General features: G+C 50.3%; 2 protein-coding genes across 2 annotated transcripts in view; one reads left to right on the forward strand and one right to left on the reverse strand.

Annotated features, from left to right (window-relative positions):
• Positions 1 to 8,916: 8,916 nt before the first annotated feature.
• LOC147118893 (uncharacterized) lies at positions 8,917 to 22,806 on the forward strand. Its single transcript, XM_085984649.1, has 2 exons — positions 8,917 to 9,113; positions 20,574 to 22,806. The coding sequence occupies exons 1-2, from the start codon at positions 8,929 to 8,931 to the stop codon at positions 22,054 to 22,056; spliced, it is 1,668 nt and encodes a 555-aa protein (XP_085840775.1). The 5' UTR covers positions 8,917 to 8,928; the 3' UTR covers positions 22,057 to 22,806.
• A 739-nt stretch (positions 22,807 to 23,545) lies between these two features.
• LOC147118894 (uncharacterized) overlaps positions 23,546 to 27,265 on the reverse strand; it is a 31,999-nt gene continuing 28,279 nt past the window's right edge. The window contains exon 4 of the mRNA XM_085983989.1: positions 23,546 to 26,991. Coding sequence (XP_085840115.1) covers positions 26,730 to 26,991 — 262 coding nt within the window. The 3' untranslated portion in view covers positions 23,546 to 26,729. The remainder of the gene's footprint in view (positions 26,992 to 27,265) is intronic.

Raw genomic sequence — 27,265 nt, forward strand, 5'->3', positions numbered from 1 at the left:
CTCCATTCACCAGGACCTGAATATCATCGGCCTTTGAATGTGGAAGGAGAAATGTTTGTCTGTGGCCTCCCCTGGCCCCGAGCCCTGAACAAGGGACTGGAGAAACTCGCTGCCCTGCGGATCAGACAATCAGTCAGCGCTAGTCCTGCCCCTCAGGCTCCCCGATTGGTTGGAGGACCCGCCGCCGGCTCGCTCTTCCAGCCCCGCCCCACTCGCTTCCTATTGGTCGGAAGCTCTTTGTTGGCCGGTGCGGACACGATGGACCGAAATGGCCTCCTTCCGTGCTGTAACTTTCTATGATTCTATGATCAGTGTGACTGGAAAAGCACCGAGACACACACACCCGAGTGAGAGTGTTCCAGTGCACTGACTGTGGAAAGAGCTTTAACCAGTTACACAGCCTGAAAAAACATTGCACTGTTCACAGCGGAGAGAAACCGTACACGTGTTCTGTGTGTGGACGAGGTTTCAACTGATCATCCAACCTGGAGAGACACAAGGACACCCGCACCATGGAGAAACCATGGAAATGTGGGGACTGTGGGAAGGGATTCGATTACCCATCTGAGCTGGAAACTCATTGAAGCAGTCACACTGGGGAGAGGCCAATCACCTGCTCCGTGTGTGGGAAGGGATTCACTAAATTATCCGACTTTCTGATACACCAGCGAGTTCAAACTGGGGAGAGACCGTTCACCTGCTCCCTGTGTGGGAAGGGATTCAGTCAGTCATCCCACCTGCTGACACACCAGCGCGTTCACAATTGACTTATGGGATTGGATTCTGCTGTTGTTGCTGCTGTTAATCACATCCAGGACTGAACCATGTTCATCCTTTCAGGCAGTGCATTCCTGATCACAACAACTCACTGCATAAAAACAATTCTCCTCCTGTCACCTCCGCTTCGTTTGACCAATCACATTAAATCTGTCTCCTCTGGAAACCGACCCTTCCACCACTGGAAACACTTTCTCCTTATTTACTCCATCAAAACCCTTCATGATTTTGAACACCTCTACCAAATCTCCTCTTAACCTTCTCTGCTCCAAGGAGAACAACCCCAGCTTCTCAAATCTCTCCACATAACTGAACTCGCTCATCTCTGGTACCATTCTAGTAAATCTCTTCTGCATCCTCTCCAAGGCCTTGATATAATTCCTAAATTGTGGTGCCCAGAATGGAACAAAATACTCCAGCTGAGGCCTAACCGGTGTTTCAGGAAGGTTTAGCCTAACTTCCTTGCTTTTGTACTCAATGCCTCTATTTATAAAGCTTAGGATCCTTATCAGTCTTCTCAACTTGTCCTCCCACCTGCAAAGATTTGTGTGCAGACACTCCCAGGTCTCTCTGTTCCTGCACCCCTGTTAAAATTGTATCATTTAGTTTATATTGCTTCTCCTCATTCTTCATACCAAACATCACCCATCTCCATCCCTGCTTCCCCAGCTGCTGCTGAAACCCTCATCTATGCCTCTGTTACCTCCAGACTCGACTATTCGAATGCTCTCCTGCCCATCTTCCACCCTCCATAAACTTCAGCTCATCCGAATCTCTTCTGCCCATATCTTAACTCGCAACAAGTCCTGTTCACCCATCATCCCTGTGCTCGCTGACCTACATTGGCTTCTGGTCTGGCAACACGTCAAGTTTAAAATTCTCATCCTTATTTTCCAAACCCTCTATGGCCTCCTTGGCCCCTCCCCATCTCTGTAATCTCCTCCAGCCTTACAACCCTCCGAGATATCTGCGCACCTCCGATTCTGGCCTCTTGAATATCCCCGATTCACTCCACCATTGGCGACTGTACCATCAGCTGCCGAGGCCCTGAGCTCTGGAACTCCCTCCCTAAACCTCTCCACCTCTCCTCCTTTAAGATGCTCTTTAAAACCTAACACTCTGATCAAGCTTTTTGTCATCTACCATAATATCTCCTTATGTGGCTCAGTGTCATATTTTATTTGATATCGCTTCTGTGAAGTGCCTTCGGATGTTTTACTACATCCTCGATTTTTAAATTCTGATTCTTGTTTTCAAATCCCTCCATGGCCTTACCCCTCCCTATCTCTGTCACCTCCTCCAGCTCTACAACTCTCTGAAAATTTCTTTTACCTGGTCCTTGTGTGGGAAGGGATTCACTTGTTCAACCAACCTCACTTCACAGCAACTTGTTCACTTGTAATAAAAAGTCCTGAGACATGTCACAGGAGTATTAGTAAACAAAGTTTGACACTGAGCCAAATATTAGGACAGGGGTAAATAAATCCAGGGACCACTTACACAGACACACCAAATCCAGGGACCACATACACTGAGACACCAAATCCAGGGACCACTTACACAGACACACCAAATCCAGGGACCACTTACATTGAGACATCAAATCCAGGGACCACTTACACAAAGGCTGCAAATGGGAATCAGAGAGCCTCAGTATGGGGAATGGTCATGGTGGTGAAACCAGCTGTAGTGAGGGTGAAAGGTGGGTAATGGATGAAGATATGATGGTGGAATCAGATGGCGACTGGTGGGGCCTGGTGACAGGTTATTGTCAGAAGCCCTTTTCAGTCAGGCCGAGCAACACCTGGATCCACCTGTTCTGGTCCCCAAATCTCAAAGTTTAATGTCCCTGATATCTTTATCTTTGGGAAATGTCAGAATGTGAAAAAAGGGAGGAAATCAGACTCGGCCAGACAGAAGGTTCCTTGAATGAACAATTCATGAGGCTGTTTTGTGACTCATTCGCGTGAGGTTAAAAAAACATGAAATGAAAAAGGACGCGTCCAGTGACACTGGCGTTGTCAATAGTGGTTTCTAACCTTAATCACTGTCTCCTAAGCCTAAAATCCTATCGACTACCCCCAACCACTAACCCCAATCCTAACCAATAACCACGAGCCCCAACCACTAAACCCAATCCTAACCAATGACCACGAGCCCCAACCACTAAACCCAATCCTAACCAATGACCACGAGCCCCAACCACTAAACCCAATCCTAACCAATGACCACGAGCCCCAACCACTAAACCCAATCCTAACCAATAAGCACTAGTGATGCGCTATCAATTACTCATAAAAGACGGAGAGTTAGGAGAGTAACTAAAAGGCTTTTATTAGTAAAGAACAGAGCATGCCTCTCGTGGTTGACTGGGTTCCAAGAAGGCAGGGGGCTGCAGAGCGGTCACCTTTATACCTGGGCCTGTGGGTGGAGCCAGGGGCGGAGCCAGCAGAGACTTGCTGAGGCATGCATAGGTACAACAGTGTGCAACAACAATAACAGTGGTTTACCACATTCACCCCTTGCTTAAAATTGAGTCCGGCGGGGTGAAGTGTACTAAAGGTTCGTGTAAGTAAGTCTATCAGGTGGCCTTGTATGCCGTCCTGATCGTCGTGGTGGCGGCGGTGATGGTGCAGCATCCAACGTTGAATCAGGCGTTTCATTGAGTGGTTGGGTGGTCAATGACGGGTCCTGGGGCTGCGGCATGCCGTCTAGCGTGGTTGGGTTGTGGGTAGTGGTGGATGGCAATGGTAGTGTTTCAGGGGCACCCGAAGGTGCGAGATCTCGTGGAGGCTGTGTCCTCCCGCCCGTCTGGGTACGCTACGTAAGCGTACTGGGGGTAGGCGTGGGTAGTGGTGGGTGGCGAAGGAGGTGTTTCGGGAGCACCCGAAGGTGCGAGGTCTCGTATGGAGACTGTGTCCTCCCGCCCGTCCGGGTACACCACGTAAGCATACTGAGGGTTGGCATGGAGAAGGCTCACCCTCTCGACCAGGGGGTCCGTCTTATGGGACCTCACATGCTTCCGCAGTAGGACGGGTCCTGGAGAAGTCAGCCATGTCGGTAACGAGATCCCCGATGTGGACTTCCTGGGGAAGGAGAACATTCTCTCATGAGGGGTGGCATTGGTGGCTGTACAGAGCAGTGACTGAATGGAATGGAGCACCGCAGGGAGGACCTCCTGCCAGCGAGAGGTCGGAAGGCCCTTAGATTTCAAGTTTAAAAGGACTGCCTTCCAGACCGTCGCATTCTCCCTTTCCACCTGGCCATTCCCCCGGGGGTTGTAGCTGGTGGTCCTGCTTGTAGCAATACCTCTCGCGAGCAGGTACTGACGAAGTTCATCGCTCATAAAGGATGAGCCCCTGTCGCTATGAATATAGCTAGGGAAACCGAACAAGGCGAAGAGGTCATTCAGACATTTAATGACCGTGGTACTGGTCATGTCTGAGCAAGGGATGGCAAATGGGAAACGGGAGTATTCGTCAATTATGTTGAGGAAGTACACATTGCGGTCAGAGGAGGGGAGGGGCCCTTTAAAATCGACGCTCAGCCGTTCAAAGGGGCGCGTGGCTTTGATCAGGCTTGCTCAGTCTGGCCTATAAAAATGCGGTTTGCACTCGGCACAGATTTGGCAGTTCCTGGTCATGGTCCTGACCTCCTCGATGGAGTAGGGCAGGTTACGGGATTTGATGAAGTGAAAAAACCTGGTGACCCCCGGGTGGCAGAGGTCATTGTGGAGGGTCTTCAGTCTATCAACCTGCGCGTTGGCGCATGTACCACGTGATAGGGCATCTGGGGGCTCATTGAGTTTCCCGGGCCGGTACAAGATATCGTAATTGTAGGTGGAGAGTTCGATTCTCCACCTCAAGATGTTGTCATTCTTGATTTTGCCCCTCTGCTTATTATTAAACATAAAAGCTACTGAACGCTGGTCAGTGAGCAGGGTAAATTGTTTTCCGGCCAGGTAATGCCTCCAATGTCGCACAGCTTCCACAATGGCCTGGGCCTCCTTTTCGACAGAGGAGTGTCGAATCTCGGGGCCCTGGAGGGTCCTTGAGAAAAAGGCCACGGGTCTCCCCGCCTGGTTAAGGGTTGCAGCTAGGGCAAAGTCGGATGCGTCGCTCTCCACTTGGAAAGTGATGGACTCATCCACTGCGTGCATCGTGGCCCTCGCAATATCTCTTTTTATGAGAGTGAAGGCTGCACAGGCCTCTGCTGTCAGGGGGAAGGAGGTGGACTTGATGAGGGGTCTGGCTTTGTCCGCATAGTTGGGCACCCACTGAGCATAGTACGAGAAAAACCCTAGGCATCTCTTCAGTGCTTTTTGGCAGTGGGGGAGGGGGAGCTCCATAAGGGGGCGCATCCTGTCGGGGTCGATGACTCCGTTCTCCACTACACAGCCAAGAATGGCAAGGCGCGTGGTACGAAACATACATTTGTCCTTGTTGTATGTTAGGTTCAGCCGCTGGGCCATACGGAGGAATTTCTCTAGATTAACATCATGGTCCTGCTGGTCGTGGCCGCAGATGGTGACGTTGTCTAGATAGGGGAAAGTGGCCTGGAGCGCGTTCTGGTCAACCATCCGGTCCATCTCCCGTTGGAAGACTGAAACCCCGTTGGTGACGCCGAAGGGAACTCTGAGGAAGTGGTAGAGACGACCGTCAGCTTCAAAAGCTGTGTACTGGCGGTCCTCAGCCCTGATGGGGAGCTGGTGGTATGCCAACTTCAGATCAATCATCGAGAACACCCGGTATTGTGCTATCTGATTGACCATGTCAGATATGCGGGGGAGTGGGTATGCATCTAGTTGGGTGTAGCGATTGATCGTCTGGCTGTAGTCAATAACTAGGCGCTGTTTTTCGCCAGTCTTCACCACCACCACTTGTGCTCGCCATGGGCTGGTGCTACTTTCAATAATCCCTTCCTTCAGGAGCCTCGCTACCTCGGATTTAATGAAGCTCCTATCCCCGACACTGTAACGCCTGCTTTTGGTAGCGATGGGCTTACAGTCGCGGGTGAGGTTAGCGAACAAGGGGGGGGGGACTTTAAGGGTGAAGAGGCTGCAAATGGTGCACGGCGGGCGATTTAAAAGCTGCTGGCTGCAGACTGTGAGTGGGGGGAGGGGTCCGTCGTACGCTAATGTGACACTCTTAAGGTGGCACTGAAAATCCAACCCCAGTAGAACGGCAGCGCAGAGATGGGGCAGGACCAGAAGTTTAAAATTTTTGTATTCTGTGCCCCTTACTGAAAGGGTCACTACACAGTAGCCACCGACGTCCGCTGACTGGGCTTTGGAAGCCAAAGAGATCCGATGGCGCGTCGGCAGGACCGGGAGAGAGTAACTGCGCACCGTGTCGGGGTGGATAAAGCTCTCCGTGCTCCCGCTGTCAAAAAGGCAGGTAGTGGCGCGGCCGTTTACCGTAATATCCATCATGAACCTGGACAGTTGATGAGGGAGAGATTGGTCCAGCGTCACGGAGGCCAGCGTATGGTCGAGCGAGTCGATGTGGTCGTCAGATGAGGCGGTGGTTGAGTCCGGGTCCCCCGTGGTTGAAGTTGGAGACGTCCAAGATGGCGGACAAAATGGCGGCGCCCATGATCCCGATCCCGATCCCCACGCGGCTGGGGGAGCCCAAGATGGCGGACAAGATGGCTGCCCCCACGGTTCGCATGCGGCGCTGCTGGCATTAGCGGTTTTACCTTTGCAGGCGCTGACATAGTGTCCTTTCTTCCCGCAGCCGGAGCAGGTAGCGTTTCTCGCCGGGCAGCGTGCTCTGGGGTGTTTTGCCTGGCCACAAAAATAACATTTCTGTGCCTTGGACATCGCAGCAGCAGTTGAAGGTGGCGGCCCCATGACCCAAGGTTGTGGCGTCCACGTTGCGGAGCGGTTAGGGGAGAAGGCGTCCATATTCCTGTGGGCCGCGTCGAGCGAGAGCGCGAGGGACACTGCCTTTCTCAGGTCCATTTCTCCCTTTTCCAACAGTCTCTGCCGGGAGTAGTCGGACCTTAGACCCACGACGAAAGCATCTCGGATCAGTCCCTCCGTGTGTGCTGCGGCTGATACTTCTTTGCAATCGCAGCCTCGGCCGAGTATCCGTAGTGCCCGTAGGAAGGACTCCACCGATTCCCCGGGCTGCTGTCTGCGGGATCTTAAGAGGTGCCGGGAATAGACCGTATTTACCGGGCGTGCGTATTGCCCTTTTAGCAGATCGATAGCCGCCGCGTAGGTCGTCACGTCCTGGATTATTGTATAAACTTGGTGGCTCACCTTTGAGGCCAGGATTCCCAGCTTGTTTTCGTCCAGGGTCACAGTTGAGGCTTGCAGGTAAGCCTCGAAGCAATGCAGCCAATGCGCGAATTTGGTAGCCGAACCCGCTTCTTGGGGGTCTAGGTCCAGGCATGTTGGTCTGAGGGCTCGCAGCAGCTCCTGCTGCTCAGTGTTTGGTGCAGCAGCCTGCTGCTCAACGTTTGTTGCCAACATTTTGTTTTTGCTAATAAAATTGATGCGCTATCAATTACTCATAAAAGACGAAGAGTTAGGAGAGTAACTAAAAGGCTTTTATTAGCAAAGAACAGAGCATGCCTCTCGTGGTTGACTGGGTTCCAAGAAGGCAGGGGCCTGCAGAGCGGTCACCTTTATACCTGGGCCTGTGGGTGGAGCCAGGGGCAGAGCCAGCAGAGACATGCTGAGGCATGCATAGGTACAACAGTGTGCAACAACAATAACAGTGGTTTACCACAACTAGCCCCAAACCACTAACCCCAATCCTAACCAATAACCACGAGCCCCAATTACTAACCGCAATCCTAACCAATAACCACTAGCCCTGACCCCTAACCCCAGCCCCTAACCCTAACCATGGATTGTTGACAGGGATCAATGGAGGAGCTGATGATCTGATAAAGGAAGTATTTGAAACAATTATCTTGATTAAAGAAATAGTGTTAGTAACACCAGATTAAATCAATGAGACCATCAAAATCACCAATTACAGTTACAAAGATCAGAACATTTCAAAGGCTATTATCTGCAATATGTGTGTTGGTGTTTTACTAAATCGTATCCAAACAATGTTAAATGATGCAGAAAATAACAGATTTCAAATCTTATACAAGATAGTTCTATAAAGGGGGTGGTTCAAAGGAATTTCAGGTGAGTGTAAAGTGAAACACTACAGTTCAGTCTATGACACCCACAAGCCATGCACTCAGACGGAACACACATTCAAACACTTGAGATGCAACACCTGCCCTTTTACCTCCTCCCTTCCCCCGGTCCAGGGCCCCAAGCATTCCTTCCAGGTGAAACAGCGATTTACTTGTACTTCTTACAATTTAATATACTGTATTCGCTGCTCACGATGCAATCTGCTCTACATTGGGGAGACCAATCGTAGATTGGGTGACCGCTTTACGGAACACCTCCATTCAGTCTGTAAGGGTGACCCCGAGCTTCCGGTCACCTGTCACTTTAGTTCTCTGCTCCACTCCCACTCTGACCTCCTTGTCCTCGGCCTCCTACACTGTTCCAACGAAGCTCAATGTAAGCTCGAGGAACAGCACCTCATCTTTCGATTAGGCACTTTACAACCTTCTGGACTCAACATCGAGTTCAACAATTTCAGACCATAACCTCTGCCCCTATTTTTTCACATGGCAGCTGTTGATGATTCTGCCATTCCCATTTACACCTCATCTAGACTCATCTTTTGTTTCATTACTTGTCCCCATTACCATCTCCTTTTGCTTTGTACTATCCTCCCTCTTGTCATTTAATCTCTCCTGCCTTCCACCCTATCACAGACCTTCACTTTTGGTCTTTCCTCCCCCCTTTCCCTGCCTCTTCACTTGCTTAAAGCCTGCTACATCTCTAAGTTTTTCCAGTTCTGATGAAAGGTCATCAACCTGAAATGTTAACTCTGTTTCTCTCTCCACACATGCTGCCTGACCCGCTGAGTATTACCCGCATTTTGTTTTTATTTCAGATTTCCGCAATATTTTCCTTTTATATTAGTATTTGAAACAAAGCTGATGTAGTCAATATTTATACAGAAATTACTCTCCAGCCCAAGTATTAGGGTTATAGATCAGCAGAAACGAACCATAACTGCTAGAATGAACATGGTTCAGTCTTCAATGCAATTACAGTACATCATGTCGTATTCACTAATGGCGGGGCTTTTACCCAGCACTCCACGCGGTGGGGAATGTGCCGCACACAAACTACAGGAGCCCAGTACGCAGGCGCAGTTCCGGGCAGTGTTTGGAGTATGCGCAGTGCGTTGTACGGGAGACAGGCTGGAGAGGGTCCGATGGTGGAGACGGGCCCCGGACAGCTGGTAAGAAGCGGGAGGACGCAGGGGAGGAAGGGAGCCGGTGGATGGGCGTGGAGGCTTCATAAACAACTGGTGCAGGCCGCAAGCTCCGAACAATACCGTAAAGTGGAAATAACAACAGAAAACGCTGGAAAAACTCAGTAGAAGTTCTGAAGAAGGGTTTAGACCTGAAACATTAACTCTGTTTCTCTCTCCACGGATGTTGCCTGGCCTGCTGAGTGTTTCCAGCCTTTTCTGTTGTTATTTCAGATTTCCACCATCCGCAGTATTTTGCGATCGAATAACGGCAGCACGGTGGCATAGTGGTTAGCACTGTTGCCTCACAGCACCAGGGACCCGGGTTCGAATCCAGCCTCGGGTGACTGTCTGTGTGGAGTTTGCACATTCTCCCCGTGTTTGCGTGGGTTTCCTCCGGGTGCTCCAGTTTCCTCCCACAGTCCAAAAATGTGCGGGTTAGGTTGATTGGCTATGATAAATTGACCCTCAGTGTTAGGGGGATTAAATATGTGTGGTTACGAGGATAGGGTGGGATATGTGTTGGTGTAGGGGTTACAGGGATCGGGTGGGATATGTGTCGGTGCAGGCTCGATGGGCCGAAATGGCCTCTATCTGCACTGTGGGGTTTCTGTGATTTCTGTGAACGTAAAGTTCCCCGGTTGCCGATTCGGGGCTTTCTCCCGGTAAAAGGCCTTGTTTGACGGCCGCCATCTTTCTGCAGGAAGGTGGGACTGTTCAGTATCGAGTCCAGATGATTCAGGAAGTAGCGCAGCGCATGCGCGGCCATCTTGGTACAGGAACAAAGAGGGGCGTGGCTTCGGGGTCTGTTCCCAACTGGGTCCTAGTGCCCTCCGAGAAACACATTGATCCTTTATCTCACTCTCCACACATCGGATTTCTCCCCATCTGTCCTAAAGGCGCTGGTAAGTGCTGAGCTTACGGTTTGCATCCCACACAAATATAACACAAGAGCCCCAGAGCTGCGCCCCCCATGTACAGCCCCAGACCTGGGCCCCCCATGTACAGTCCCAGGGTTAGAATCCCCATGTACAGTCCCAGGGTTAGAATCCCCATGTACAGTCCCAGGGTTAGAATCCCCATGTACAGTCCCAGGGTTAGAATCCCCATGTACAGCCCCAAGGTTAGAATCCCCATGTACAGTCCCAGGGTTAGAATCACCATGTACAGTCCCAGGGTTAGAATCCCCATGTACAGTCCCAGGGTTAGAATCCCCATGTACAGTCCCAGGATTAGAATCCCCATGTACAGTCCCAGGGTTAGAATCCCCATGTACAGTCCCAGGGTTAGAATCCCCATGTACAGTCCCAGGGTTAGAATCCCCATGTACAGTCCCAGGGTTAGAATCCCCATGTACAGTCCCAGGGTTAGAATCCCCATGTACACTCCCGGGGTTAGAATCCCCATGTACACCCCAGGGTTAGAATCCCCATGTACAGTCCCAGGGTTAGAATCACTATGTACAGTCCCAGGGTTAGAATCACCATGTACAGTCCCAGGGTTAGAATCCCCATGTACAGCCCCAGGGTTAGAATCCCCATGTACAGTCCCAGGGTTAGAATCCCCATGTACAGTCCCAGGGTTAGAATCCCCATGTACAGTCCCAGGGTTAGAATCCCCATGTACAGTCCCAGGGTTAGAATCCCCATGTACAGTCCCAGGGTTAGAATCCCCATGTACAGTCCCAGGGTTAGAATCCCCATGTACAGTCTCAGGGTTAGAATCCCCATGTACAGTCTCAGGGTTAGAATCCCCATGTACAGTTTCAGGGTTAGAATCCCCATGTACAGTCTCAGGGTTAGAATCCCCATGTACAGTCCCAGGGTTGGAATCCCCATGTACAGTCTCAGGGTTAGAATCCCCATGTACTGTCCCAGGGTTAGAATCCCCATGTACAGTCCCAGGGTTAGAATCCCCATGTACAGTCCCAGGGTTAGAATCCCCATGTACAGTCCCAGGGTTAGAATCCCCATGTACAGTCCCAGGGTTAGAATCCCCATGTACAGTCTCAGGGTTAGAATCCCCATGTACAGTTTCAGGGTTAGAATCCCCATGTACAGTCCCAGGGTTAGAATCCCCATGTACAGTCCCAGGGTTAGAATCCCCATGTACAGTCCCAGGGTTAGAATCCCCATGTACAGTCCCAGGGTTAGTATCCCCATGTACAGTCCCAGGGTTAGAATCCCCATGTACAGTCCCAGGGTTGGAATCCCCATGTACACTCCCGGGGTTAGAATCCCCATGTACAGTCCCAGGGTTAGAATCCCCATGTACAGTCTCAGGGTTAGAATCCCCATGTACAGTTTCAGGGTTAGAATCCCCATGTACAGTCCCAGGGTTAGAATCCCCATGTACAGTCCCAGGGTTAGAATCCCCATGTACAGTCCCAGGGTTAGAATCCCCATGTACAGTCCCAGGGTTAGTATCCCCATGTACAGTCCCAGGGTTAGAATCCCCATGTACAGTCCCAGGGTTGGAATCCCCATGTACACTCCCGGGGTTAGAATCCCCATGTACACCCCAGGGTTAGAATCCCCATGTACAGTCCCAGGGTTAGAATCACCATGTACAGTCCCAGGGTTAGAATCACCATGTACAGTCCCAGGGTTAGAATCCCCATGTACAGCCCCAGGGTTAGAATCCCCATGTACAGTCCCAGGGTTAGAATCCCCATGTACAGTCCCAGGGTTAGAATCCGCATGTACAGTCCCAGGGTTAGAATCCCCATGTACAGTCCCAGGGTTAGTATCCCCATGTACAGTCCCAGGGTTAGAATCCCCATGTACAGTCCCAGGGTTGGAATCCCCATGTACAGTCCCAGGGTCTAGATGCTGGCAGGATGTTCCCGATGGTCGGGGAGTCCAGAACCAGGGGTCACAGTCTAAGGATAAGGGGTAAGCCATTTAGGACAGAAATTAGGAGGAATTTCTTCACCCAGGGAGTGGTGAACCTGTGGAATTCTCTACCACAGAAGGCAGTAGAGGCCAATTCATTAAATATATTCAAGAAGGAGTTAGATATATTTCTTAAGGCTAAAGGGATCAAGGGATATGAAGAGAAGGCAGGGACAGGGTACTGAATTTGGATGATCAGCCATGATCGCATTGAATGGCGGAGCAGGCTCGAGGGGCCGAATGGCCTACTCCTGCTCCTATCTTCTCTGTTTCTATGTTTTAATAATGGGGCCTGGGGCCGCACTCAGGGCGTGAGCAGCCCGCGTCCCCCCGGGGTTCATGAACCCGCTCCCTGTGCTCTCTCACCTGATGTGTCAGCGGCTGCTGCCAAGGTCCGCGCATGCTCAGCTCACATTGCCCGGGTGATTGACGGGAGCTCCGGACCAATAGGAAAAGCGGGGCGGGGCTGGAGGACCGAGCGGGCGGCGGGTCCTCCAACCAATTAGAGTGTGTGAGGGGCGGGGCTTGACCTTTAACCTGAACAACAGAAGGTAAGCTGAGCATGCGCGTACCTTGGCAGCAGCCGCTGACACATCAGGTGAGAGAGCTCAGGGAGCGGGTTCATGAACCCCGGGGGGACGCGGGCCGCTCACACCCTGAGCTCAGGGAGCGGGTTCATGAACCCCGGGGGGACGCGGGCCGCTCACACCCCGAGCTCAGGGAGTGGGTTCCTGAACCCCGGGGGGACGCGGGCCGCTCACCCCCCGAGCTCAGGGAGTGGGTTCATGAACCCCGGGGGGACGCGGGCCGCTCACCCCCCGAGCTCAGGGAGCGGGCTCATGAACCCCGGGGGGACGCGGGACGCTCACACCCCGAGCTCAGGGAGCGGGTTCATGAACCCCGGGGGGACGCGGGCCGCTCACACCCCGAGCTCAGGGAGTGGGTTCATGAACCCCGGGGGGACGCGGGACGCTCACACCCCGAGCTCAGGGAGCGGGTTCATGAACCCCGGGGGGACGCGGGACGCTCACACCCCGAGCTCAGGGAGCAGGTTCATGAACCCCGGGGGGACGCGGGCCGCTCACACCCCGAGCTCAGGGAGCGGGTTCAGGAACCCCGGGGGGACGCGGGCCGCTCACACTCCGAGCTCAGGGAGCGGGTTCATGAACCCCGGGGGGCCGCGGGCCGCTCACACCCCGAGCTCAGGGAGCGGGTTCATGAACCCCGGGGGGACGCGGGCCGCTCACACCCCGAGCTCAGGGAGCGGGTTCATGAACCCCGGGGGGACGCGGGCCGCTCACACCCCGAGCTCAGGGAGCGGGTTCATGAACCCCGGGGGGACGCGGGCCGCTCACACCCCGAGCTCAGGGAGCGGGTTCATGAACCCCGGGGGGAGGCGGGCCGCTCACACCCCGAGCTCAGGGAGCGGGTTCATGAACCCTGGGGGGACGCGGGCCGCTCACACCCCGAGCTCAGGGAGCGGGTTCCTGAACCCCGGGGGGACGCGGGCCGCTCACACCCCGATCTCAGGGAGCGGGTTCATGAACCCCAGGGAGACGCGGGCCGCTCACACTCCGAGCTCAGGGAGCGGGTTCCTGAACCCCGGGGGGACGCGGGCCGCTCACACCCCGAGCTCAGGGAGCGGGTTCATGAACCCCAGGGAGACGCGGGCCGCTCACACCCCGAGCTCAGGGAGCGGGTTCATGAACCCCGGGGGGACACGGGCCGCTCACACCCCGAGCTCAGGGAGCGGGTTCATGAACCCCGGGGGGACGCGGGCCGCTCACACCCCGAGCTCAGGGAGCGGGTTCATGAACCCTGGGGGGACGCGGGCCGCTCACACCCCGAGCTCAGGGAGCGGGTTCATGAACCCCGGGGGGACACGGGCCGCTCACACCCCGAGCTCAGGGAGCGGGTTCATGAACCCCGGGGGGACGCGGGCCGCTCACACCCCGAGCTCAGGGAGCGGGTTCATGAACCCCGGGGGGACGCGGGCCGCTCACACCCCGAGCTCAGGGAGCGGGTTCATGAACCCCGGGGGGACGCGGGCCGCTCACACCCCGAGCTCAGGGAGCGGGTTCATGAACCCTGGGGGGACGCGGGCCACTCACACCCCGAGCTCAGGGAGCGGGTTCATGAACCCCGGGGGGACGCGGGCCGCTCACACCCCGAGCTCAGGGAGCGGGTTCATGAACCCCGGGGGGACGCGGGCTGCTCACACCCCGAGCTCAGGGAGCGGGTTCATGAACCCCAGGGGGACGCGGGCCGCTCACACCCTGAGCTCAGGGAGCGGGTTCATGAACCCCAGGGGGACGCGGGCCGCTCACACCCCGAGCTCAGGGAGCGGGTTCATGAACCCCGGGGGGACGCGGGACGCTCACACCCCGAGTGCAGCCCCAGGCCCCATTATTAAAACACTCAACATTATCCGCCCGCTGCTTCCCGGCGAGAGCGGCGGCTGGAATCTCGGCGGCGACGAGGAGCAGGTACGACTCAGAGAGAGGGAGAGAAGTAAAAAGTAATCGAAGTGTGACGTCACCAGAAAGCAGGTAAGTGATTGGTTGGTGAGTATTTCTCTCTTTATAAACTTTAACTCTGTGGTTTATAGTTTCTACGGTCTCTGTGGTGTAGCATGGACTGTTGGTAAACCAGGGCCCTTAAATATACCGTTTAACTGTAGTGTAATTGGTGGGATTGATTTGATTTAATTTAATTTCAATTAATTAAAGGGTAAGTCATGGCAGGAGAGCCTGGCGCTGTGGTATGCTCCTCCTGCGCTATATGGTAACTCAGGGACACTTCCTGTGTCCCTGACAACTATGTGTGCAGGAAGTGTGTCCAGCTGCAGCTGCTGGCAGACCGCATTGCGGCATTGGAGCTGCGATTGGATACATACTGGACCATTCGCGATGCTGAGGACGTCGTGGATATCACGTTTAAGCAGTTAGTCACACCGCAGGCAAAGGCTGGACAGGCAGAAAGGGAAGGGGTGACCAACAGACAGAGTAGTAAGCACAGGCAGGTAGTGCAGGGGTCCCTGGTGGACATCCCCCTCTCAAACAGATACACCACTCTGAGTACTGTTGCGGGGGGATGGCTTATTAGAGGAAGGCGGCAGCAGCCAAATTGCTGGCACCAGGGGTGGCTCTGCTGCACAGGACGGGAGGAAAAAGAGGGGTAGAGCTATAGTAATAGGGGATTCTATGGTAGAAACATAGAAGATAGGAGCAGGAGTAGGCCATTCGGCCCCTCGAGCCTGTTCTACCATTTAATGAGATAATGACTGATCATCCAATTTCAGTACCTGCTTTCTCCCCATACCCCTTGATCCCTTTAGCCTTAAGAAATATATCCAACTCCTTGAATGTGTTGGCCTCTACTGCCTTCTGTGGTAGAGAATTCCACAGGTTCACCACTATCTGGGTGAAGAAATTCCTCCTCATCTCTGTCCTAAATGGCTTACCCCTTATCCTTAAACTGTGACCCCTGGTTCTGGACTCCCCGACCATCAGGAACATCCTTCCTGCATCTAGTCTGTCCAGTCTTGTCAGAATTTTATAAGTTTCAATGAGATCCCCTCTCATTCTTCTAAACTCCAGCAAGTACGAGCCCAATCGTCCCAATCTCTCCTCATACATCATTCCCGCATCCCAGGTATCAGCCTGGTGAATCTTCGCTGAACTCCTTCCATGGCAAGAACATCCTTCCTCAGATAAGGCGACCAAAACTGCACACAATACTCAAGGTGTGGTCTCACCAAGGCCCTGTACAACTGCAGCAAGACATCCTTGTTCCTGTACTCAAATCCTCTCGCTACGAAGGCCAACATACCATTTGCCTTCTTAACCGCCTGCTGCACCTGCATGCTTACCTTCAGCGACTGGTGCACAAGGACACCCAGGTCTTGTTGCACTTCTCCTTCTCCCAATCTATTGCCATTCAGATAATAATCTGACTTCCTGTTTTTGACACCAAAGTGGATAACCTCACATTTATCCACGTTATATTGCACCTGCCATGTTTTTGCCCAATCACCCAACCTGTCCAAATCATACTGGAGTTTCTCGGCATCCTCCTCACAGCACACACGCCCACCCAGCTTTGTGTCATCTACAAATTTGGAGATACATCTAGTTCCCTTGTCTAGATCATTAATAAATATTGTGAATAGCTGGGGTCCAAGGGCCGATCCCTGCGGTACCCCACGAGTCACTGCCTGGCACTCGGAAAAAGAGCCGTTTATTCCAACTCTTTGCTTTCTGTCTGCCAACCAGTTCTCTATCCAAGTCAATACCTTGCCCCCAATCCCATGTGCCTTAACTTTACATGCTAATCTCTTATGCGGGACCTTATCGAAAGCCTTCTGAAAGTCCAATTCACCACATCCACTGGTTCTCCCTTATCTATTTTACCAGATACATCCTCAAAAAATTCCAGTAGATTAGTCAAGCACGATTTACCTTTTGTAAATCCATGTTGACTTTGTCCGGTCCTGTCACTGTACACTCCCAGGGCAGGTGCAGCACGGGTTAGATACAGAGTAAAGCTCCCTCCACACTGTCCCGTCAAACACTCCCAGGGCAGGTACAGCACGGGTTAGATATAGAGTAAAGCTCCCTCTACACTGTCCCATCAAACACTCCCAGGGCAGGTACAGCACGGGTTAGATATAGAGTAAAGCTCCCTCGACACTGTCCCATCAAACACTCCCAGGGCAGGTACAGCACGGGTTAGATACAGAGTAAAGCTCCCTCTACACTGTCCCATCAAACACTCCCAGGGCAGGTACAGCACGGGTTAGATACAGAGTAAAGCTCCCTCTACACTGTCCCATCAAACACTCCCAGGGCAGGTACAGCACGGGTTAGATACAGAGTAAAGCTCCCTCTACACTGTCCCATCAAACACTCCCAGGGCAGGTACAGCACGGGTTAGATACAGAGTAAAGCTCCCTCTACACTGTCCCATCAAACACTCCCAGGGCAGGTACAGCATGGGTTAGATACAGAGTAAAGCTCCCTCTACACTGTCCCATCAAACAGTCCCAGGGCAAGTACAGCACGGGTTAGATACAGAATAAAGCTCCCTCTACACTGTCCCATCAAACATTCCCAGGAAAGGTACAGCATGGGTTAGATACAGAGTAAAGCTCCCTCTACACTGTCCCATCAAACACTCCCCGGGCAGGTACAGCACAGGTTAGATACATAGAAACATAGAAGATAGGATTAGGCCATTCGGCCCCTCGAGCCTGCTCCGCCATTCAATGTGCGGACTCAATATCGAGTTCAACAATTTCAGATCATAACCTCGGCCCCTATTACATTTTTACTTATAATTTTACTTATTTTTTTCCCACCCCTTTGTTTTGGATCTTCCCTTCCCCCGCTTTCCTTTTTTTTCTCTCTCCCACACGGCAGCTGTCTCCCATGCTGCCAGTACACCTCACACCTAATCTGAGCCATCTTTTGTCTCCACTGGCCTATTACCATCTCCTCTGGTTTTGAATACCTCTTAATGTCTCTTTACTTCTTTTGTTCTATCGCAGCCCTGCCTTCGATCTATTTCATTTCCTTTCCAGTTTGAAAAAGGGTTCGACCCGAAACGTCAACTCTAATTTCTCTCCACGGATGTTGCCTGGCCTGCTGAGTTTTTCCAGCATTTTCTGTTGTTATTTCGGATTTCCAGCATCTGCAGTATTTTGCTATCGCTGTGCCGGACTCGGCCCAAACCGCCGTCCCACGTACGCATGCGCGGACTCTCGGCTGTCAATCAACCAACAGCCAGAAGAGGTCGCTGGTGAGGCCAGTGAAGAAAGAAAGATTTAACAACATAAGAACATAAGAAATAGGAGCAGGAGTAGACCAATCGGCCCCTCGAGCCTGCTCCACCATTCAATAAGATCATGGCTGATCTGATCCTAACCGCCAATCTACTATCACTGAACCATCTCCTGAATCTAACAGAATTAGACACACGAAATAGGAGCAGGATCGGTCTACACGGCCCCTGGGCCCGCTCCGCTACCCACAGGGTCATGACCGATCCGAACCTAGTCTCATGTCCAAATTCCTGCCCGCTCCCCATAACCCTTAATTCCCTTTACTTCTAGGAAACTGTCTATTTCTGTTTTAAATTTATCGAATGATGTAGCTTCTACAGCTTTTTGGGGCAGCATATTCCATGGACCTACCACCCTCTGAGTGAAGTAGTTCCTCCTCATCTCAGTTTTGAAAGAGCAGCCCCTTATTCTAAGACTATGCCCCCTAGTTCTAGTTTCACCCATCATCGGGAACATCCTCCCCGCATCCACCCGATCCAACCCCTTCACAATCTTATATGTTTCAATAAGATCGCCTCTCATTCTTCTGAACTGCAATGAGTAGAGTCCCAATCTACTCAACCTCTCCTCATATGTCCATCCCCTCATCCCCGGGATTAACCGAGTGAACCTTCTTTGTACTGACTCGAGAGCAAGTATGTCCTTTCTTAAGTATGGACACCAAAACTTTACGCAGTATTCCAGGTGCGGTCTCACCAATACCTTGTACAACTGAAGCAATACCTCCCTATTTTTATATTCTATCCCCCTAACAATGAAAGCCAACATTCCATTGGCCTTCTTAATCACTTGCTGCACCTGCATACTAACCTTTTGAGTTTCGTGCACCAGGACCCCCAGATCCCTTTGTACTTCAGTACTTTCCAGTTTCTTGCCATTAAGATAATAACTTGCTCTACGATTTTTCCTGCCAAAGTGCATAACCTCACACTTTCCAGTATTGTATTCCATCTGCCAAATCTCTGCCCACTTACTTAGCCTGTCTATGTCCCCTTGCAGGTTTTTATGTCCTCCTCACTCACTACTTTCCCTCCCATCTTAGTATCATCTGCAAACTTTGATATGTTACACTCGGTCCCCTCCTCCAAATCGTTAATATAGATTGTAAAGAGCTGGGGACCCAGCACTGACCCCTGCGGAACACCACTAGTTACTGATTGCCAGTCTGAGAATGAACCATTTATCCCAACTCTCTGCCTCCTGTTAGATAGCCAATCCTCTATCCATGCCAGAATATTACCCCCATCCCGTGATTTTTTATCTTAAGCAATAATCTTTTGTGTGGCACCTTGTCAAATGCCTTTTGGAAGTCTAAATACACTACGTCCACTGGTTCCCCTTTATCCACCCTATATGTTACTTCCTCAAAGAACTCCAGCAAATTTGTCAAACATGACTTCCCCTTCATAAAACCATGCTGACTTTGTCCTATTAAATTATGATTATCCAAATGTCCTGTTACTGTCTCCTTAATAATGGACTCCAAAATTTTACCTACCACAGATGTTAGGCTAACTGGTCTATAGTTTCCAGCCTTCTGTCTACTGCCCTTTTTAAATAAGGGTGTTTACATTAGCAGTTTTCCATTTGCATTTATACAGCGCCTTTCACCACCACCGGACGTCCCAAAGCGCTTTACAGTCAATGAAGTACTTTTGAAATGCAGTCACTGTTGTAATGTAGGAAACGCGGAAGTCAATAATCGCACAGCAAGCTCCCACAAACAGCAATGTGATAATGACCAGATAATCTATCTTTTTGTTATGCTAATTGAGGGATACACATTGGCTAGGACACCAGGGATAATTCCCCTGCTCTTTCCCACATTACAACAGTGACTACACTCCAAACGTACCTCGTTGGTTGTAAAGCACTTCAAGACATCTGGTGGTCATGAAAGCACTGTATAAATGCAAGCCTATCTTTCTCGAAATAGTGCCATGGGATCTTTTACATCCACCTGAGAGAGCAGACAGGGCCTCACTTTAATGTCTCATCCGAAAATCGGCACCTCCGACAGTGCCGCACTCCCTCAGCACTGCACTGGAGTGTCAGCCTAGATTTTTGTGCTCAAGTCTCTGGGCTGGGACTTGAACCCACAACTTTTGGACTCAGAGGCGAGAGTGCTACCAACTGAGCCACTGGCTGACACTAAAGAACAAGCAGTTCTGACGAAAGGTCATCGACCTGAAACGTTAACTCTGTTTCTGTCTCCACAGATGCTGCCTGACCTGCTGAGTATTTCCAGCATTTTTTGTTTTTATTACAGAAACGAGGGAGTGATTGCTGACAGGAAGAATGTTGGGTCGTCCTGCGCATGCGCACCTCCCTGGCGGCTGAGGTGAAACACCGACTCGCCCCCACCTGAGCCGCGCACACGTACCAGATGTTGCGGCTCCGCATGCGCGCCCGATGTTCCAACCACGGGGTTTTGTGCGCTGAGCATGTGCGTTGCGGACCGATCAGGACGGGCGATTGTGGAGCAGGAGGGAGAGCGTGGGGACCATGAGCACATGCATGGGACTCAGAGTCAACAGAGCGCTTTCTGGAGCGCCGGGGCTTGTGGGTATTACAGCTGCCATTACTGCTGATCCTTTCAACCAACCTGTGCAGCAGCTGTAGCCTGAAAATCAGATTTACTGTCCCTAGGTTCGGAAAGAGGAAAATTAAACAACAGTTTGCCTCTGATCCTTTTCTGATCTCAATTTACAGGGTTATAGAAGTGGAGCAGTTACAGATAGGAAGCTCAGACCAAACATCACGTCAAGATCTGACAGAGTCGCTCGATTCATCCGGACCTGAATATCATCGGCCTTTGCACATGGAAGGAGAAAGCAGCGATCGCAGCGATGACAAACCGCACACGTGTTCGGTGTGTGGACGTGGATTCAGCCGATCACCTGGCCTGGCGAGACACGTGCACCGTCACACCGGGGAGAAACTGGGTAAAGGTGGGGATGGTGGGAAGGGATTCAGTTCCCCATCTGCATTGGAAGTTCAACGGCGCAGTCACATCAGGGACAGTCCGTTCACCTGCTCCATGTGTGGAAAGGGATTTGTTTGTTCATCCCACCTGCAAACACACCAGCGAGTTCACACTGGGGAGAGACCATTTCAGTGTTCTGACTGTGGGAAGAGCTTTAAAAGCCCCGGGGAACTGAAGAAACACCAGCGAGCTCACACTGATGAGAGACCATTTCAGTGTTCTGACTGTGGGAAGAGCTTTAAAAGCCCCTGGGAACTGAAGAAACACCAGCGAGCTCACACTGATGAGAGACCATTTCAGTGTTCTGACTGTGGGAAGAGCTTTAAAAGCCCCGGGCATCTGAAGGAACACCAGCTTGTTCACACTGACGAGAGACCATTTCAGTGTTCTGACTGTGGGAAGAACTTTAAAAGCCCCGGTGAACTGAAGCAACACCAGCGAGCTCACACTGATGAGAGACCATTTCAGTGTTCTGACTGTGGGAAGAGCTTTAAAATCCCCGGGGAACTGAAGGGACACCAGCGAGTTCACACTGATGAGAGACCATTTCAGTGTCCTAACTGTGGGAAGAGCTTTAAAAGCCCCCAGGATCTGAAGCGACACCAGCTTGTTCACACTGGGGAGAGAGCATTTCAGTGTCCTGACTGTGGGAAGAGCTTTAAAAACCCCGGGGAACTGAAGGGACACCAGCTTGTTCACACTGATGAGAGACCATTTCAGTGTCCTAACTGTGGGAAGAGCTTTAAAAGCCCCCAGGATCTGAAGCGACACCAGCTTGTTCACACTGATGAGAGACCATTTCAGTGTCCTAACTGTGGGAAGAGCTTTAAAAGCCCCCAGGATCTGAAGCGACACCAGCTTGTTCACACTGATGAGAGAGCATTTCAATGTTCTGACTGTGGGAAGAGCTTTAAAAGCTCCGGGGAGCTGAAGGGACACCAGCGAACTCACGCTGGGGAGAGGCCGTTCATCTGCTTCGTGTGTGGGAAGGGATTCACTGAATCATCCCACCTGCTGGCACATCAGCTTGTTCACACTGGAGAGAACCCCTTTAAATGTTCTGACTGTGGGAAGAGCTTCAAAAGCTCTGGGGAGCTGAAGAGACACCAGCTCCTCCACACTGGGGAGAGGCCGTTCACCTGCTCCGTGTGTGGGAAGGGATTCACTCAGTCATGCACTCTGCTGAGACACCAGCGAGTTCACCAGTGATGGCAGAGGTTGGATTCTGCTGTTATTGCTGCTGTTAATCACATCCAGGACTGAACCATGTTCACTCTGGCAATTGGGCTTTGTTTCTGCTGATGTTAATAACTAGAATAACTGGTCTTGAGATTAATATTCTGGACAAATATTAAATAAATCAGCTTTGTTTCAAACACACAGTGTGTCTAATATTTGATTTCTCCATGATAAGAGGAGTCTAATTGATGTTCTGTTATTGACTGTTCCATTTTTGGGCCTTTTCTTACTCTGGATTATTTCAGTTCTCATCTAGTTCACCTTCTACCACATCAAACCCCAAACTTGTTCCATTTGTGTACACGGCTTGTGGGTGTCATAGACTGAACTGTAGTGTCTCACTTTACACTCATCTAAAATTCCTTTGAACTGCCCCTTTACAGAACTACCTTGCATAAGACTTGAAATCTGTTATTTTCTGTATCATTTAACATCTCTTGGATCCGATTTTTTTTTTAAACTCCACACATACTGCATGTGACAGCCTTAGAAATGTTCTGATCTTCGTAATTGTCATTGCTGATTTTGATGGTCTAGTTGATTTAATCTCTTGTTACTAACATACCTTGCACTATTTCTTTAATCGAGATCATTGTTTCAAATACTTCCTTTATCAGGTCTTTAGCTCCTCCATTGATCCCTGTCAATAATCCTTGGTCAGGGGCTGAGGTTAGGGTGTAGGATTGGGGTTAGTGGTTGGGGCTCGTGGTTATTGGTTAGGATTGGGGTTAGTGGTTGGGGCCTGTGGTTATTGGTTAGGATTGGGGTTATTGGTTGGGGTTAGTGGTTATTGGTTAGGATTGGGGTTAGTGGTTGGGGCCAGTGGTTATTGGTTAGGATTGGGGTTAGTGGTTGGGGCCAGTGGTTATTGGTTAGGATTGGGGTTAGTGGTTGGGGCTCGTGGTTATTGGTTAGGATTGGGGTTAGTGGTTGGGGGCTAGTGGTTATTGGTTAGGATTGGGGTTAGTGGTTGGGGCTAGTGGTTATTGGTTAGGATTGGAGTTAGTGGTTGGGGCTAGTGGTTATTGGTTAGGATTGGAGTTAGTGGTTGGGGCCAGTGGTTATTGGTTAGGATTGGGGTTAGTGGTCAGGATTGGGGTCAGTGCTTGGGGGTAGTTGAGAGGATATTAGGCTTAGGAAATAGTGACTAAGGTTAGAAACCACTATTGACAACGCCAGTGTCACTAGACGCGTCCTTTTCCATTTCATGTTTTTGAACCTCACGCAGACGAGTCACAAAACAGCCTCATGAATTGTTCATTCAAGGAACCTTCTTTCTGGCCCGAGCCTGATTTCCTCCCTTCTTTCACATCTCGACAATTCTCACAGAAATAGACATCACGGACATTAGACTTTATGATTTGGGACAAGAACAGGCGGATCCAGGTATTGTGCAGATTTCATCCAGTCATCAGCCTGCCTGAAAAGGGCTTCTGACAATAACCTGTCACCAGGCCCCACCAATCACCATCTGATTCCACCATCATATCTTCATCCATTACCCGCCTTTCACCCTCACTGGAGCTGGTTTCACCACCATGACCATTCTCCACACTGAGGCTCTCTGATTCCCATTTATAGTCTCAGTGTAAGTGGTCCCTGGATTTGGTGTCACAGTGTAAATGGTACCTCGATTTGGTCTCAAAGTGTAAGTGATCCCTGGATTTGGTGTCACAGTGTAAGTGGTCCCTGGATTTGGTGTCACAGTGTAAATGGTACCTCGATTTGGTCTCAAAGTGTAAGTGGTCACAGACAATAACTTACATTTATATGGTGCCTTTAATGTAGTAAACATCCCATGTTGCTTCACAGGAACATTTTCAAACAAAATTTGACAGCGAGTCATATAAGGAGATATTAGGGCAGGTAACCAAAATCTTGGTCAAAGAGGTAGGTTTTAAGGAGTATCTTCAAGGAGGAAAGAGTGGTGGAGAGGCGGCAAGGTTTAGGAATGAAATTCCAGAGCTTGGCAACATAGGAACAGGAGTAGGCCATTCAGCCCCTCGAGCCTGCCCACCATTCAATGAGATCTTACTCCATATACCCGCCTTTACCCCATAGTCCTTAATACCTTTGGTTAACACAAATCTATCAATCCCAGATTTAAAATTAACAATTGACCGAGCATCAACTGCTGTTTGTGGAAGAGGGTTCCAAACTTCTAACACCTTTTGTGTGTAGAAGTATTTCCTAACTTCACTCCTGAAAGGTCTGGCTCTAATTTTTACACTCTGCCCCCTAGTCCTAGACTCCCCAACCAGCAGAAATAGTTTCTCTCTATCAGTTCCCCTTAATATCTTGAAAACTTCAATCAAATCACCTCTTAACCTTCTAAATTCCAGGAAATACAACCCTAATTTGTTTAATCTCTCCTTGTAATTTAACCCCTGGAATCCAGGTATCATTCTGGTAAACCTACGCTGCACTCCTCCCAAGGCCAACATATCCTTCCCAAGGTGTGGTGCCCAGAACTGCTCTCAGTACTCCAGGTGTGGTCTAACCAGGGCTTTGTATAGCTGTAGTGTAACTTCTACCCACTTGTATTCTAGTCCTCGAGATATAAAGGCCAGCATTCTATTAGCCTTTTTGATTATTTTCTGTACCTGTTCATGACATTTTAATGATCTATGTACCTGGACCCCCAAGTCTCGTTGGACCTCCACTGTTTCTAGCTTTTCACCATTTAGAAAGTACTCTGTTCTATCCTTTTTCGGTCCAAAGTGGATGACCTCACATTTGCCTACATTGAAATCCATTTGCCACAGTTTTGCCCATTCACTTTATGTATTAATATCTCTCTAATGTTATGCTTCCATCTACACTGCCTACAATGCCACCTATCTTTGTGTCATCAGCAACTTGCATATGTGACTTTCTATCCCATCATCTAAGTCATTAATAAATAGGGTGATTAGTTGAGGCCCCAACACAGATCCTTGCTGAACAGCACTAGTCCCATCCTGCCAATTAGAGTCCCTGCCCATTATCCCCACTCTCTGTCTCCCGCTACTCAGCCAATTCCATGGGCTTCAACTTTAGCTAACAGACTCTTATAAGGGACTTTATTAAATGCCTTCTGGAAGTCCATATAAATAACATCCATAGACATTCCCCTGTCCACTACTTCAATCACCTCTTCAAAATATTCAATCAGGTTCAGCAGGCAGGACCGACCTTTCACAAATCCATGCTGGCTCTCTCTAATCTGCTGAAAATTTTCAAGATGTTCAGTCACCCTATCCTTAATTATAGACTCTAGTAATTTCCCCACAACAGATGTTAGGCTAACTGGTCTCTAATTCCCTAGTTTCCCTCTCTCACCATTATGAAATAGCGGAGCGACATGCGCAATTTTCAAATCTGATGAAATGGTTACCAAATCGAGAGAACTTTGGAAGATTATAGTTTGGGCATCTGCAATGTTCTCACCTACTTCCTTTAAAACCCTGGCTTGGAAACCATCTGGTCCTGGGGATTTGTTACTCTTTAGTGACATTATTTTCTTCATTACTGTTATTTTGGTGAGTCCCCGTCCCTGATTCAATATTAGTTTCCTTGGGATGTCCGGCCTGCTATCCTCTTCCACTCTGTCAATACTGACACAAAATAATTATTCAACATGTCCGCCTTTTTATTATCATTTACAATATCACCATTATCAGTTTTCAAGGGGCCCACATTGCTCCTTGACCCTCTTTTTCCTTCGATAATTGTACTAAAAATTGTGTTGATTTTGATAATCCTTACAAGTTTCTTTTCATACTCCCTTTTTGTAGCTCTTACTGTGTTTTGTCACCCTTTGTTGTTCTTTGTATTTCTCCCAATCACCAGGATTTGTGCTATTTATTGTATTTCTGTGTACTTGTTCTTTTAGTTTGATGTTGTCCCTTCTCTCTTTAGTCGTCCATGGCTGGGGTTTTTGGTAAGTAGAGCTCTTGCCCCTCGGGGGTAGAAGCTGCTTCTGTATCACCGTAAATTATTTTTTGAACATCTCCCACTGATCTTCTGTTGTTTTACCCATTAACAGATTTCCCCAGTTTACTGTGGACAGTCCCTGTCTCATCCCGTTGAAGTTGCCCTGAACTAACACTGGAATCTTAGTAGCTGTTTCACATTTCTCCCTTTCAAACATAATGTGGAACTCGATCACGTTATGATCGCTGTTAGATAAATGTTCACACACCGTGAGGCTGTTCACTAAATCTGGTACATTCCTAAATCTAACATGGCCTGCCCCCTTGTTGGTTCTAGGACATATTGTTGCAGAAAATTATCCTGAACACACGTGAGAAATTCACCCGAGAAGACGATAGAGACCAAAGTGCCGTTTGCCCCTCTCAGTGTGGCCCTGAAGGACTGTGTCCAGGCTGAAGTTCTGTTCCCGCCGTACGATCCTCCCCCAGATTGTCCTTTCTGAGCTCCAGCCAGGTGATGCTAAACACTCAGGTGGGAAAGAGAAAAATCTACAGCAATGTGTTTAAAACAAAGCTGATCTATTTAACATATAGCCAGAATATTAAACTCCAGCCCAGTTACAGGAGTTATTGACATCAGCAGAAACAAACTCCAACTGTCAGAATGAACATGGTTCAGGCCTGGATGTGATTAACAGCAGCAATAACAGCAGAATCCAACCCCTGCAGTCAGTTGTGAACTCGCTGGTGTGCCAGCAGGTTGGATGACTGAGTGAATCCCTCCCCACACAAGGTGCAGGTGAACGGTCTCTCCCCAGTGTGAACTCGCTGGTGTGCCAGCAGGTTGGATGACTGAGTGAATCCCTTCCCACACAAGGTGCAGGTGAATGGTCTCTCCCCAGTGTGAACTCGCTGGTGTGCCAGCAGGTTGGATGACTGAGTGAATCCCTTCCCACACACGATGCAGGTGAACGGCCTCTCCCCAGTGTGACTGCTTCAATGAGCTTCCAGCTGGGATGGGTAATTGAATCCTTTCTCACAGTCCCCACATTTCCACAGTTTCTCCGTGGTGCGGGTGTCCTTGTGTCTCTCCAGGTTGGATGATCGGTTGAAGCCTCGTTCACACACAGAACACGTGTACAGTTTCTCCCCACTGTGAACAGTGTGTTGTTTTTTCAGGCTGTGAAACTGGTTAAAACATTTCTCATTCTATGTTCAAAGGCCAGTGTTATTCAGGTCCTGTGAACCGAGTGACTCTGTCAGAT

The sequence above is a fragment of the Somniosus microcephalus genome, chromosome 4, assembly GCF_052327205.1.
Source record: "Somniosus microcephalus isolate GS21.2 chromosome 4, FLI_Smic_1.0, whole genome shotgun sequence".
Lineage (NCBI taxonomy): Eukaryota > Metazoa > Chordata > Chondrichthyes > Squaliformes > Somniosidae > Somniosus > Somniosus microcephalus.

What these genes read in the sequence shown, in the direction of transcription:
- LOC147118893 (XM_085984649.1), top strand. Translation starts at nt 8,929, where the DNA reads ATGTCGTATTCACTAATGGCGGGGCTTTTACCCAGCACTCCACGCGGT. An exon ending in AGACGGGCCCCGGACAGCTG is followed by an intron (nt 9,114 to 20,573) that starts GTAAGAAGCGGG and finishes CTCAATTTACAG; the next exon opens with GGTTATAGAAGTGGAGCAGT.